We start from the raw sequence: 14,211 nt of genomic DNA, 5'->3' as shown, positions 1-14,211 counted from the left end.
TCCTGACTATCTGCATTACAATTTGCATGGATCTACGCTTCTCTTTTGCCATAAATTGTAATCAAGAATCCATATAGTCCATGAGCCAGGAGGGTCGGTTGGGCTCACTTGGGACGACGATGTCTCACAGTGATTTTTTTTGAAGGTCTATGTCCCTAGAGTTAGAACAAGGGTGATAGCAGTGCAGCAATGGTTGCTTTCTGCGTGTTATCTTTCATACCTCCGTCCCATCAATTTTTCCCATTGGGATTTTACCCTATGACAAACAATATCAGTATTGCTCACTTGTACTCTTTAATCTTATATCATTGGAAAGCTTAGAGATTCAGACACATTTTCAGAATGTTCAGGTCAACAAAACTTTGACCATTGACCTCTATGGTACATAGCAGGAGTGGTGGAAAAAGTACTCAATTGTCATACTTGAGTAACGGTACAGATACCTTAACAGAAAATGACTCAAGTAAAAGTGAAAGTCACCCAGTAAAATATTACTTGAGTAAAAGTTGAAAAGTATTTGGTTTTAAATATATTTAAGTATCAAAAGTAAATGGAACAGCTAAAATGTACTTAAGTATCAAAAGTAAAAGTATAAACCATTTCAAATTTCGTATATTAAGCAAACCAGACGGCAAAATTCTTATTTTTATGTTTTTTATTGACGGGTAGCCAGGGTCACACTCCAACACTCAGACATAATTTACAAACATAGCATTTGGGTTTAGTGAGTCTGCCAGATCAGAGGCAGTAGGGAGGACCAGGGATGTTCTCTTGATATGTGTGAATTGGACCATTTTCCTGTCAAAATGTAGTACTTTAGGGTGTCAGGGAAAATGTATGTAAAAAATTATGTAAAAAGTACATTATTTTCTTTAGGAATGTAGTGAGGTAAAAGTTGGAAAAAATATGAAGAGTAAAATAAAGTACAGTTATTTTTATTTAAGTACTTTACACCACTGCATATCAGAATGACCTGTAAGCCATTAAAAAGGAAACCCTGATACATTTGAAACTTTGTTTGACAAGTGGTTCTGAAAGGACATGAAATTACCTTACAAATTATATTTAATATAGTGCATTCGGAAAGTATTCTTACACCTTTACTTTTTGTTACGTTACAGCCTCATTCTAAAATTGATTACATAGTTTTTTCCCTCATCAATCTACACACACTACCCCCCCATAATGACAAAGCAAAAACAGGTTTTTAGAAATGTTTGCAAATGTATTAAAAATAAACTGATCACATTTATGTAGGTATTCAGACCCTTTACTCAGTACTTTGTTAAAGCACCTTTGGCATCGATACAGCCTCGAGTAATTTATTTTTATTTTATTTAACCTTTATTTAACTTGGCAAGTCAGTCTTCTTGGGTATGACGCTACAAGCTTGACACCAGTGGCGGTTCTAGACCATTTCAACTGGGGGGGTCAAGCTGGAGCCAGTTGTACTGTTTAGAGAGGGGCCAGTTACATTAATAATGGATGTAAAAAAAGAACGATAGCAAAAATTTGTTATGTAAAAATGATTTCATACTCCACATTTAGGGGGGCCACAAGGGGGTCCAAAATTGTCACAGGGGCACTGGCCCCCCAGAACCGCTAGTGCTTCTCTGCAGATCCTCTCAAGCTCTGTAAGGTTGGATGGGGAGCGTCGCTGCACAGCTATTTTCAGGTCTCTTCAGAGATGTTCGATCGGGTTTAAGTCCAGGCTCTGGCTGGGCCATTCAAGAACATTCAGAGACAAGTCCCGAAGCCACTCATGTGTTGCCTTGGCTTTGTGCTTAGGGTTGTTGTCCTGTTGGAAGGTGAACCTTTGCCCCAGTCTGAGGTCCTGAGCACTCTGGAGCAGGTTTTCATCAAGGATCTCTCTGTACTTTGCTCCGTTCATCTTTCCCTTCATCCTGACAAGTTTCCCAGTCTCTGCCGCTGAAAACCATCCCTGCAGCATGATGCTGCCACCACCATGCTTCACCATAGGGATAGTGCCAGGTTTCATCCAGATGTGACACTTGGCATTGAGGCCAAAGAGTTAATTCTTGGTTTTATCAGACCAGAGAATCTTGTTTCTCATGGTCAGAGTCCTTTAGGTGCCTTTTGGCAAAATCCAAGTGGGCTCTCATGTGCCTTTTTACTGAGGAGTGGCTTCCGCCTGGCCACTCTACCATAAAGGCCTGATTGGTGGAGTGCTGCAGAGATGGCTGTCCTTCTGGAATGTTCTCCCATCTCCACAGAGGAACTCTGGAGCTCTGTCAGAGTGACCATGAGGGTTCTTGGATACCTCACAGACCAAGGCCCTTCTCCCCCGATTGCTCAGTTTGGCCGGGCAGCCAACTCTAGGAAGAGTCTTGGTGGTTCCAAACGTCTTCCATTTAAGAATGATGACGGCCAGTGTGTTCTTTGGGACCTTCAATGCTGCAGAAATGTTTTGGTACCTTTCCCCAGATCTGTTCCTTGACACAATCCTGTCTCGGAGCTCTACAGACAATTCCTTTGACCTCATGGCATGGTTTTGCTCTGACATGCACTGTCAACTGTGAGACCTTATATAGACAGGTGTGTGCCTTTCCAAATCATGTCCAATCAATTGAATGTACCACAGGTGGACTTAAATCAAATTGTAGGATCATCTCAAAGATGATCAATGGAAACAGGATGCACCTGAGCTCAATTTCGAGTCTCATAGCAAAGGGTCTGAGTGCTTATGTAAATAAGGTATTTCTGTTTTTTATTTGTAATACATTTGCTAACATTTCTAGAAGCCTGTTTTCAATTTGTCATTATAGGGTATTGTGTGTAGATTGATGAGGAACTATTTTTATGTAATCCATTTTAGAATAAGGCTGTAACGTAACAAAATGTGTGAGAGAGTGTGTGTGTGTGAGAGAGACCATTTGCTCACACACATATAACATGCACACACATTTATACTGACTCTACACAAGTCAAAAGTTTGGACACACCTACTCATTCAAGGGTTTTTCTTTATTTGTACTATTTTCTACATTGTAGAATATAAGTGAAGACATCAAAAACTATGAAATAACACATATGGATTCATGTAGTAACTAAAAAAGTGTTAAATGGAAATGTATTTGAGATTCTTCAAAGTAGCCACCCTTTGCTTTGATGACAGCTTTGCACTCTTGGCATTCTCTCAACCAGCTTCATGAGGAATGCTTTTCCAACAGTCTTGAAGGAGTTCCCACATATGCTGAGCACTTGTTGGCTGCTTTTCCTTCACTCTGCTGTCCAACTCATCCCAAAAAATCTTAATTGGGTTGAAGGTGATTGTGGAGGCCAGTTCATCTGATGCAGCACTACATCACTCTCCTTCTTGGTCAAATAGACCTGGAGGTGTGTTGGGTCATTGTCCTGTTGAAAAACAAATGATAGTCCTACAAAGCACAAACCAGATGGGATGGCGTATCGCTGCAGAATGCTGTGGTAGCCATGCTGGTTAAGTGTGCCTTAAATTCTAAATAAATCACAAACAGTGCCACCAGCAATGCACCATCACACCTCCTCCTCCATGCTTCACGTTTGGAACCACACATGCAGAGATCATCCGTTCACCTACTCTGCGTCTCACAAAGTCACGTGGTTGGAACCAGAAATCTCCAATTTGGACCCATCAGACCAAAGGACAGATTTCCACTGCTCTAATGTCTATTGCTCGTATTTCTTGGCCCAAGCAAGTCTCTCCTTCTTATTGGTGTCCTTTAGTAGTGGTTTCTTTGCAGCAATTTGACCATGAAGGCCTGATTTACACAGTCTCCTCTGAACAGTTTGTGTCTGTTACTTGAACTCTGTGAAGCATTTATTTGGGCTGCAGTCTGAGGCTGGTAACTCTAATGAACTTATCCTCTGCAGGTCCTCATGAGAGCCAGTTTCATCATAGCGCTTGATGGTTTTTGCGACTGCACTTGGAAGAAACTGACTGGCCTTCATGTCTTAAAGTAATGATGGACTGTCATTTGTCTTTGCTTATTTGAGCTGTTCTTGCCATAATATGGACTTGGTCTTTTACCAAATAGGGCTATCTTCTGTATACCATCCCTACTTTGTCACAACACAACTGATTGGCTCAAACACATTAAGAAGGAAAGAAATTCCACAAATGAACTTTAACAAGGCACACCTGTTAATTTAAATGAATTCCAGATGTCTACCTCGTGAAGCTGGTTGAGAGAATGCTAAGAGTGTGCAAAGCTGTCATCAAGGCAAAGGGTGGCTGCTTTGAAGAATCTAAAATCTAGATGTTTGTGTGTGTGTGTGTGTGTGTGTGTGTGTGTGTGTGTTTTTTTTATATCCCTTTTTCTCCCCAATTGGTAGTTAGTCTTGTTCCATCGCTGCAACTACCGAATGGACTCGGGAGAGGCGAAGGTCGAGAGCTGTGCGTCCTCCAAAACACAACCCAGCCAAGCCACACTGCTTCTTGACACAATGCCCACTTAACCTGGAAGCCAGCCGCACCAATCTGTCGGAGGAAACACCGTACACCGTATACCTGGCGACTGTGTCAGCGTGCACGGCGCCCGGCCCGCCACAGGAGTTGCTAGTGCGCGATCGGACAAGAACATCCCTGCCAGCCAAACCCTCCCCTAACCCGGACGACGCTGGGCCAATTGTGTGCCGCCCCATGGGTCTCCTGGTATCGGCCGGCTGCGACAGAGCCTTGACTCGAACCAGGATCTCTCGGGAGGCCCATATATTTCGATTTTAACACTTTTTTTGGTTATTACATGATTCCATATGTGTTATTTCATAGTTTTGATGTCTTCACTATTGTTCTACAATGTAGAAAATAATAAAAAAATTAAGAAAAACCCTTGAATGAGTAGGTGTCAACTTTCGACTGGTCCTGTGTGTGTGTATACAGTGGCAATTAAAAGTATGAAAACTTTTTTTGAATTACCTGGATTTCTGCATAAATTGGTCATAAAATTTGATCTGATCTTCATCTAAGTCACAACAACAGACAAACACAGTCTGCTTAAACTAATAACACACAAACAATTAGACGTTTTCATGTCTTTATTAAACACACCGTGTAAGCATTCACAGCTCAGGGTGGAAAAAGTATGTGAACCCTTGGATTTAATAACAGTTTGACCCTCCTTTGGCAGCAATAAACTGAACCAAATGTTTTCTGTAGTTGTGGATCAGACCTGCACAATGGTCAGGAGGAATTTGACCATTCCTCTTTACAAAACTGTTTCAGTTCAGCAATATTCTTAGGATGTCTGGTGTGAACCGCTCTTTTCTTCTGTTGAAGCCATTCTGTTGTTGATTTACTTCTGTTTTTTGGGTCGTTGTGCTGTTGCATCACCCAACTTCTGTTGCGCTTCAATTGGCGGACAGATAGCCTTACATTCTCCTGCAAAATGTCTTGATAAACTTGAGAATTCATATTTCTATAGATGATAGCAAGCTGTCCAGTTGCTGAGGCAGCAAAGCAGCCCCAAACCATGATGCTCCCTCCACCGTACTTTACAGTTGAAAAGAGGTTTTGATGTTGGTGTGCTGTACCTTTTTTTCTCCACACATAGTGTTGTGTGTTCCTTCCAAACAATTCAACTTTAGTTTCATCTGTCCACAAAATATTTTGCCAGTAGTTCTGTGTAACATCCAGGAGGTCTTTTGCGAACTGCAGACATGCAGCAATATTTTTTTTTTGTGACAGCAGTGGCTTCTTCCGTGGTGTCCTCCAATGAACACCATTCTTGTTTAGTGTTTTATGTATCGTAGACTCGTCATCAGAGATGTTAGCATCTTCCAGAGATTTCAGTAAGTCTTTAGCTGACACTCTAGGATTCTTCTTAACCTAATTGAGCATTCTGCACTTGCTCTTGCAGTCATCTTTGCAGGACAGCCACTCCTAGGGAGAGTAGCAACAGTGCTGAACTTTCTCCATTTATAGATAATTTGTCTTACTGTGGACTGATGAACATCAAGGCTTTTAGAGATGCTTTTGTAACCCTTTCCAGCTTTATGCAAGTCAACAATTCTTAATCTTAGGTCTTCTGAGATCTCTTCTGTTTGAGGCATGGTTCACATCAGGCAATGCTTCTTGTGAATAGCAAACTCCAATGTTTTGAGTGTTTTTTTTATAGGGCAAGGCAGCTCTAACCAACATCTCCAATCTCGTCTCATTGATTGGACTCTAGGTTAGCTGACTCCTGACTCCAATTAGCTTTTTGAAAAGTCCATTAGCCTTGGGGTTCACATACTTTTTCCAAACTTCACTGTGAATGTTTGTTTAAATGATGTATTCAATGTAGACAAGAAAAATACAATTTGTGTTATTAGTTTAAGCACACTGTGTCTGTCTTTTGTTGTGACTAAGAGGATGATGCTGAAATCCAGGTAATTCCAAAAGGTTCACATACTTTTTCGTGTGTGTGATAACTAAATAAGGTTTGGGGTGTTAAAACGTTTTCAGTGTAAACTTAAACGTTTAAAACCAGATATAAAGTACGTAGAAAAGATAATGGAGCTGTATATTTTTTTAATAAGATCATCTTTAAGAACTAACAACCACCAGAATAACTGTCTAAAATACATTTTGTTATAAAGTTTGAGTCACTCAGATAGCATAAGAACACAACATAAGCCAAGGCAAAATGTGTAGAATTGCAGGAAAATTTACAATAAAACTAGCATTATCTCTCTGCCCCATTGCAAAATGCGTAGAATTGCAGGAAGATAACTTTAAAGTAACTGCCCAGTGAAAATCAAGCATTTCTAAGTTAATATTCTGTTAAGTCATACCAAAATAATGTTGTTGACTTGTCCCTATACTTGTATTTGTGGTCAAAGCCTAGTAGAAACACTGCAGTGTGTATGTCGGTGGTGGGGAGGGCAGGCGGGTGATCTATTTTTAAGCGTGTGTGGTGGAGTGGCAGCTGTGTGCGTCAGAGCAGCGTCTGTTTCCTGGCTGAAATGGTCGCAGGCCGATTGTTTGTAAATCCGCACTGAGGCAGCTATTGTCCCCCCCCCCCCCCCCACTGCCCGCCAACCCCAGCCAGACCCCGGTGAAAGGGCTTGGACAGATCCAACATGTGAACCGCTAGCTAACGGTCCTGTTCTCCCGCATAACTACAGTATCAGCACTCCTAATATACACACAGACCTGGGTCATGTTCACTAGGGAATGTTTGACATTTTGTTTGTCTGTTTTCTTCTGTTTGGTGCCTAAGAAACATGACATTGGTTAGCATATCTTAGACTGTTCACTTAATAGTTATAAGATATCTGGCTAGCAAACAGTAGCGAATTTCATGCAAGTCATCACCGCAAAGTCATGAAAGAAAAATAGCTACTTGCACACTGCTGAGAATGATTCACAAAATGGCTGACCTTGTTTTTCCTTCTTGCAGATCCAAATTTCGTCCGAACATTTCTTACAACCTACAGGTCCTTCTGTAAACCTCAGGAGCTGCTGGGTCTTCTTATGGAGAGGTGAGTATGTTGATTCCATTCTAGGATTGGGCTCCACTGTTATTATTCTATGAACCGCATTTGGTTCTAATATTGTGTCATATTTTTCAAAATCAGATACATTGCCTTTCACTTTGGCAAATGTTTTCAGTCAACAAGACTCGTTGACTCTGACCTTTGTCAGAACAAAGACAGATGTATTTATCATGGACAATATATTCCCATATACATTTTTGAAACTGTGGCTGTCCCCGACTAAAATAAATCTTGGTCAAGCGAGAGTCGTCAGTTTTTTCGACTAATCGATTGGTCAAAATTTTTAAAACGTATATTTTTCCATATAAAGACACTATGTGTTTTAATAAAATCAACTATATGTAGCTTGTCTGATTATTTAAACACACTGTTTGATTAAATAATTAAGACACACAAATGACTCGGGGGAGCCAGAGATCAAGATGGCCTCCTCTTCCCGCTGCTGCTGGCCTTAAAATTCTGCATTTACATTCCTGAAGTTGCCGGTAATAGGCTACACAAGGGGTCGGCAACTTGTTCCATTTTGAGTGCCAATTTATGTTACCATTTCTACCGTTCTGCGTGCCAGCTATTATTTTCAATTAACAGTTTAATTGAATTTATAATAAAGTCTTCGTATCTCAAAATCATTGTCATGTGGTTCGTCTAAGTTATATCTAAATGAAAATAATACAAATCTAAAAGTAACTTCTATTGCCAACTATGTAAAAATAGCCTACATAAAGCCAACAAATAAAAACATTGCTGCCTGCAGGTAGAAAATATCCTGATTTAAAAAATACATTTCCTATAAATCACATTGGCTACACATGGCCAGTCTGCAACGAACTTGAAACATTGTATCAACTAGGCTATCAACTGGATACACCAGAAGCTCATGCTAGCAAACTTGCAACATTGTAATATTCTGGGCCCTCAGAGTCTCCTGAGCCAGTGAGCTTGGGACACAGCTGTAGGGATAAGAAGTAATCAGGTATTTTATGACATTTGCACTGGATCAGAGCGTTACATTTTTCACTTTCATGCTGAGTGGTTTTTGAAAGGGAGAGAGAAGGATATTTTTTTATATATATATATATATATATATATATATATATATATATATATATATATATATATATATATATTGAGGAACCATTGTCATTCTCAGTAAAAAACACCTTTACTCGCTGTTTGAGTTAAAGTGACTATGCATAGATAATAACTAGAGAGTAGCAGCAGTGTAACAGAGGGGGGGACACAATGCAAATAGTCTGGGTAGGCATTTGATTAGATGTTCAGGAGTCTTATGGCTTGGGGGTAGAATCTGTTTAGAAGCCTCTTGGACCTAGACTTGGCGCTCCGGAACTGCTTTCCGTGCAGTAGCAGAAAGAACAGTCTATGACTAGGGTGGCTGGAGTCTTTGATGATTTTTAGGGCCTTCCTCTGACACCGCCTGGTATAGAGGTCCTGGATGGCAGGAAGCTTGGGCCCAGTGATGTACTGGGCCATACGCACTACCCTCTGTAGTGCCTTGCGGTCGGAGGCCGAGCAGTTGCCATACCAGGCAGTGATGCAACCCGTCAGGATGCTCTCGATGGTGCAGCTGTAGAACCTTTTGAGGACCCATGGCAAATCTTTTCAATCTCCTGTGGGGGAATCGGTTTTGTCGTGCCCTCTTCACGACTGTCTTGGTCTGCTTGGACCATGCTAGTTTGTTGCTGATGTGGACGCCAAGGAACTTCAAGCTCTCAACCTGCTCCACAACAGCCCAGTCGATGAGAATGTGGGCGTGCTCGGTCCTCATTTTCCTGTAGTCCACGATCATCTCCTTTGTCTTGATCACATTGAAGGAGAGGTTGTTGTCCTTGCACCACACGGTCAGTTCTCTGACCACCTCTCTTGTTGTCGGTGATCAGGCCTACCACTGTTGTGTCATCAATAAACTTAATATGGTGTTGGAGTTGTGCCTGGCTGTGCAGTCATGGGTGAACAGGAGGCAGTACAGGAGGGGACTGAGCATGCACCCCTAAGGGGGCCCCCTTGTTGAGGATCAGCGTGGCGAATGTGTTGTTACCTACCCTTACCACCTACGAGATGTCCCTCAGGAATTCCATTATCCAGTTTCAGAGGGAGGTGTTTAGTCCCAGGGTCCTTAGCTTAGTGATGAACTTTGAGGGCACTATGGTGTTGAATGCTGAGCTGTATTCATTGAATAGCATTCTCTCATAGGTGTTCCTTTTGTCCAGGTGTGAAAGGGCAGTGTGGAGTACAATAGAGATTGCATCATCTGTGGGTCTGTTGGTGTGGTATGCAAATTGGAGTGGGTCTAGGGTTTCTGGGATAATGGTGTTGTGAGCCATGACCAGCCTTTCAAAGCATTTCATGGCTACAGACATGAGTGCTACGGGTCAGTAGTCATTTAGGCAGGTTACCTTAGTGTTCTTGGGCTCAGGGACTATGGTGGTCTGCTTGAAACATGTTGGTATTACAGACTCAGACAGGGAGAGGTTGAAAATGTCAGTGAAGACACTTGCCAGTTGGTCAGCGCATGCTCGGAGTACACGTCCTGGTAATCCGCCTTGTGAATGTTGACTTATTTAAAGGTCTTACTCACATCGGCTGCGGAGAGCGTGATCACATAGTCATCCGGAACAGCTGATGCTCTCAAGCATGTTTGTGTTACTTGCCTCTAAGCGAGCATAGAAGTAATTTAGCTCGTCTGGTAGGCTCGTGTCACTGGGCAGCTCTCGGCTGTGCTTCCCTTTCTAGTCTGTAATAGTTTGCAAGCCCTGCCACATCCGACGAGCATCGGAGCCGTTGTAGTACGATTCAATCTTAGTCCTGTCTTGACACTTTGCCTGTTTGATGGTTCGTCGGAGGGCATAGTGGGATTTCTTATAAGCGTCCGGGTTAGAGTCCCGGTCCTTGAAAGCGGCAGCTCTACCCTTTAGCTCAGAGCGGATGTTGCCTGTAATCCATGGCTTCTGATTGGGGTATGTACGTACAGTCACTGTGGGGACGATGTCCTCGATGCACTTATAGCTAAAGCCAGTGACTGATGTGGTGTACTCCTCAATGCCATCGGAAGAATCCCGGAACATATTCCAGTCTGGAACATCTACTGTCTGGTTAAAGGTGTATCCCAGATTCCACATTGCTGTGTCTTCTCAATAGTGATTTTGTTTTCCGGAACCTTCCAGGTTTGAAATTCCTGAGCCAAAGCCCACTGAGGCGGACCAGATGGCCATAGAGAACGGAGACCAACCTCTCAGCGCCGAACTCAAACGTTTTCGCAAGGAGTTTGTCCAGCCAGTCCAACTCAGGTACATCTGCACCCCTCCACATTTACCACACCTAATTCCGGAGGTTGTGTTCATTAGGGACAATAACAGAAAACATTAGACAATAAAAAAAGTTATTCTTGGACAAGTCGAGGTAGCCCCTGTTTGTTTTCTTTCATTTTGGTGCCTGATGAACTTGACCTAGGGGTCAACAGTACATCCTGGTTTTCTTGTGATACACATGGAGGGTAGTCTTTCCTGACTAGCAGAGAAAGGTTTCAAACTTTTTCAATGCTGGGCTGAAACAAAAGCATGCACTCTACATTTTTATATATTTTTTTATGCTCCGTATACTGCGCGTTCGGGAAGTGTTCAGACCCCTTCCCCTTTTCCACATTTTGTTACGTTACAGCCTTATTCTAAAATTGATTTAAAAAATAAACAAAATCCTCATCAAATTACACACAATACCGCATAATGACAAAGCAGGTTTACATTTTTTTACAAATTTATTACAAATAAAAAACAGATACCTTATTTACAGAGGTATTCAGACCCTTTGCTATGAGACTAATTTGAGCTCAGGTGCATCCTGTTTCCATTGATCATCCTTGAGATGTTTCTACAACTTGATTTAAGTCCACCAGTGGTACATTCAATTGATTGAACATGATTTGGAAAGGCACACACTTGTCTATATACGGTCCCACAGTTGACAGTGCATGTCAGAGCAAAAACAAAGCCATGAGGTTGAATTGTCCGTAGAGCTCCGAGACAGGATTGTGTCGAGGCACAGATCTGGGGAAGGGTACCAAAAAATGTTTGCAGCGTTGAAGGTCCCCTACAATACAGTGGCCTCCATTCTTAAATGGAAAAAGTTTGGAACCACCAAGTCTCTTCCTAGAGTTGGTCGCCCGGCCAAACTGAGCAATCGGGGGAGAAGGAACCTTCCAGAAGGACCGGCATCTCTGCAGCACTCCACCAATCACGCCCTTATGGTAGACTGGCCAGACGGAAGCCACCCCTCAGTAAAAGGCGCGTGACAGCCCGCTTGGAGTTTGCCAAAAGGCACCTAAAGACTCTCAGACAGTGAGAAACAAGATTCTCTGGTCTGATGAAAACCAAGATTGAACTGGCCTGCATGCCAAGCTTCATGTCTGGAGGAAACCTGGCACCATCCCTAGAGTGAAGCATGGTATTTTTCAGCGACAGAGACTGGGAGACTAGCCAGGATCGAGGGAAAGCTGAATGGAGCAAAGAACAGAGAGATCCTTGGTGGAAACCTGCTCCAGAGCACACAGGACCTCAAACTGGAGTGAAAGTTAATCTTCCAACAGGACAACGACCCTAAGCACACAGCCAAGACAGCGCAGGAGTGACTCTGAATGTCCTAGAGTGGCCTAGCCAGAGCCCGGACTTGAACCCAATCAAACATCTCTGGAGAGACCTGAAAATAGCTTTGCAGCGATGCTCCCCATTCAACCTGACAGAGCTTGAGAAGATCTGCAGAGAAGAATGGGAGAAACTACAGGTGTGCAAATACAGGTATGCCAAGCTTGTAGTGTCATAACCAAGAAGACTTGAGGCTGTAATCGTTGCCAAAGGTGCTTCAACAAAGTACTGAGTAAAGGGTCTGAATACTTATGTAAATGTGATATTTCAGTTTTAATTTGTTTTATTTATTTGCAAACATTTCTAAAAACCTGTTTTTGCTGTGAATCTTTTTGGGGTGGGAAAGTCGAGGGTCTGAATATTTTCAGAATGCATTGTATATATTTTTTTGTAAATATATTTTTTTTATATATATATCTTCCTACTTTATTATTTTCCCCTAACCCTTACACCCCTCCCATAATTGGAATAAACTAATGGACAACAATACTTAGGCTTACACTTCAGGTTATACATACTACATAGATTTCACAGACAGTATATTTTAAATTAGCTATCTTTATTTTTTGGGGGGTCCCAGCCTTCAGCTACCCTCAACCCTTTACATCTACAGATGAAGTCAGAAGTTTACATACACCTTAGCCAAACACATTTAAACTCAGTTTTTCACAATTCCTGACATTTAATCCTAGTAAAAATTCCCTGTCTTAAGTCAGTTAGGATCACCACTTTATTTTAAGAATGTGAAATGTAAGAATAATCGTAGAGAGAATGATTTATTTCAGCTTTTATTTCTTTCATCACATTCCCAGTGGGGTCAGAAGTTTACGTACACTCAATTAGTATTTGGTAGCGTTGCCTTTAAATTTATTAACTTGGGTCAAACGTTTCGGGTAGCCTTCCACAAGCGTCCCACAATAAGTTGGGTGAATTTTGGCCCATTCCTCCTGACAGAGCTGGTGTAACTGAGTCAGGTTTGTAGGCCTCCTTGCTCGCACACGCCTTTTCAATTCTGGCCACAAGTTTTCTATGGGATTGAGGTCAGGGCTTGTGATGGCCACTCCAATACCTTGACTTTGTTGTCCTTAAGCCATTTTGCCACAACTTTGGAAGTATGCTTGGGGTCATTGTCCATTTGGAAGACCCATTTGCGACCAAGCTTTAACTTCCTGACTGATGTCTTGAGATGTTGCTGCAATATATCCACATAATTTTACATCCTCATGATGCCATCTATTTTGTGAAGTGCACCTCCTGCAGCAAAGCACCCCCACAACATGATGCTGCCACCCCCGTGCTTCACGGTTGGGATGGTGTTCTTAGGCTTGTAAGCCTCTCCCTTTTTCCTCCAAACATAACGATGGTCATTATGGCCAAACAGTTCTATTTTTGTTTCATCAGACCAGAGGACATTTCTCCAAAAAGTACCCTTTGTCCCAATGTGCAGTTGCAACCCATAGTCTGGCTTTTTATGGCGGTTTTGGAGCAGTGGCTTCTTCTTCTTCCTTGCTGAGCGGCCTTTCAGGTTATGTCGATATAGGACTCGTTTTACTGTGGATATAGATACTTTTGTACCCGTTTCCTCCAGCATCTTCATAAGGTCCTTTTGCTGTTGTTCTGGGATTGATTTGCACCAAAGTACGTTCATCTCTAGGAGACGGAACGCGTCTCCTTCCTGAGCGGCATGACGGCTGCGTGGTCCCGTGGTGTTTATACTTGCGTACTATTGTTTGCAGAGATGAACGTGGTACATTCAGGCATTTGGAAATTGCTCCCAAGGATGAACCAGACTTGTGGAGGTCTACATTTCTTTTCTGAGTTCTTGGCTGATTTCTTTTGATTTTCCCATGATGTCAAGCAAAGAGGCACTGAATTTGAAGGTAGGCCTTGAAATACATCCACAGGTACACCTCCAATTGACTCAAATGATGTCAATTAGCCTATCAGAAGCTTCTAAAACCATGACATAATTTTCTGGAATTTTCCATGCTGTTTAAAGGCACAGTCAACTTAGTGTATGTAAACTTCTGACCCACTGGAATTGTGATACAGTGAAATAATCTGTCTGTAAGCAATT

General features: G+C 42.1%; 1 protein-coding gene across 4 annotated transcripts in view; it reads left to right on the top strand.

Moving 5' to 3' along the window:
• Window positions 1–14,211, top strand: part of LOC115178772 (son of sevenless homolog 1) — an 81,739-nt gene that overhangs the window by 46,786 nt on the left and 20,742 nt on the right. For all 4 annotated transcript variants that reach the window (XM_029740079.1, XM_029740081.1, XM_029740080.1 and 1 more), the window contains exons 11-12: window positions 7,383–7,464; window positions 10,662–10,784. In XM_029740079.1, the coding sequence (XP_029595939.1) occupies window positions 7,383–7,464; window positions 10,662–10,784 (205 nt within the window). The remainder of the gene's footprint in view (window positions 1–7,382; window positions 7,465–10,661; window positions 10,785–14,211) is intronic.

The sequence above is a fragment of the Salmo trutta genome, chromosome 38, assembly GCF_901001165.1.
Source record: "Salmo trutta chromosome 38, fSalTru1.1, whole genome shotgun sequence".
In the NCBI taxonomy this organism is placed as follows: domain Eukaryota; kingdom Metazoa; phylum Chordata; class Actinopteri; order Salmoniformes; family Salmonidae; genus Salmo; species Salmo trutta.
The sequence above is the reverse complement of the archived record's forward strand: the minus strand, read 5'-3'. Positions and strand labels throughout refer to the sequence as shown.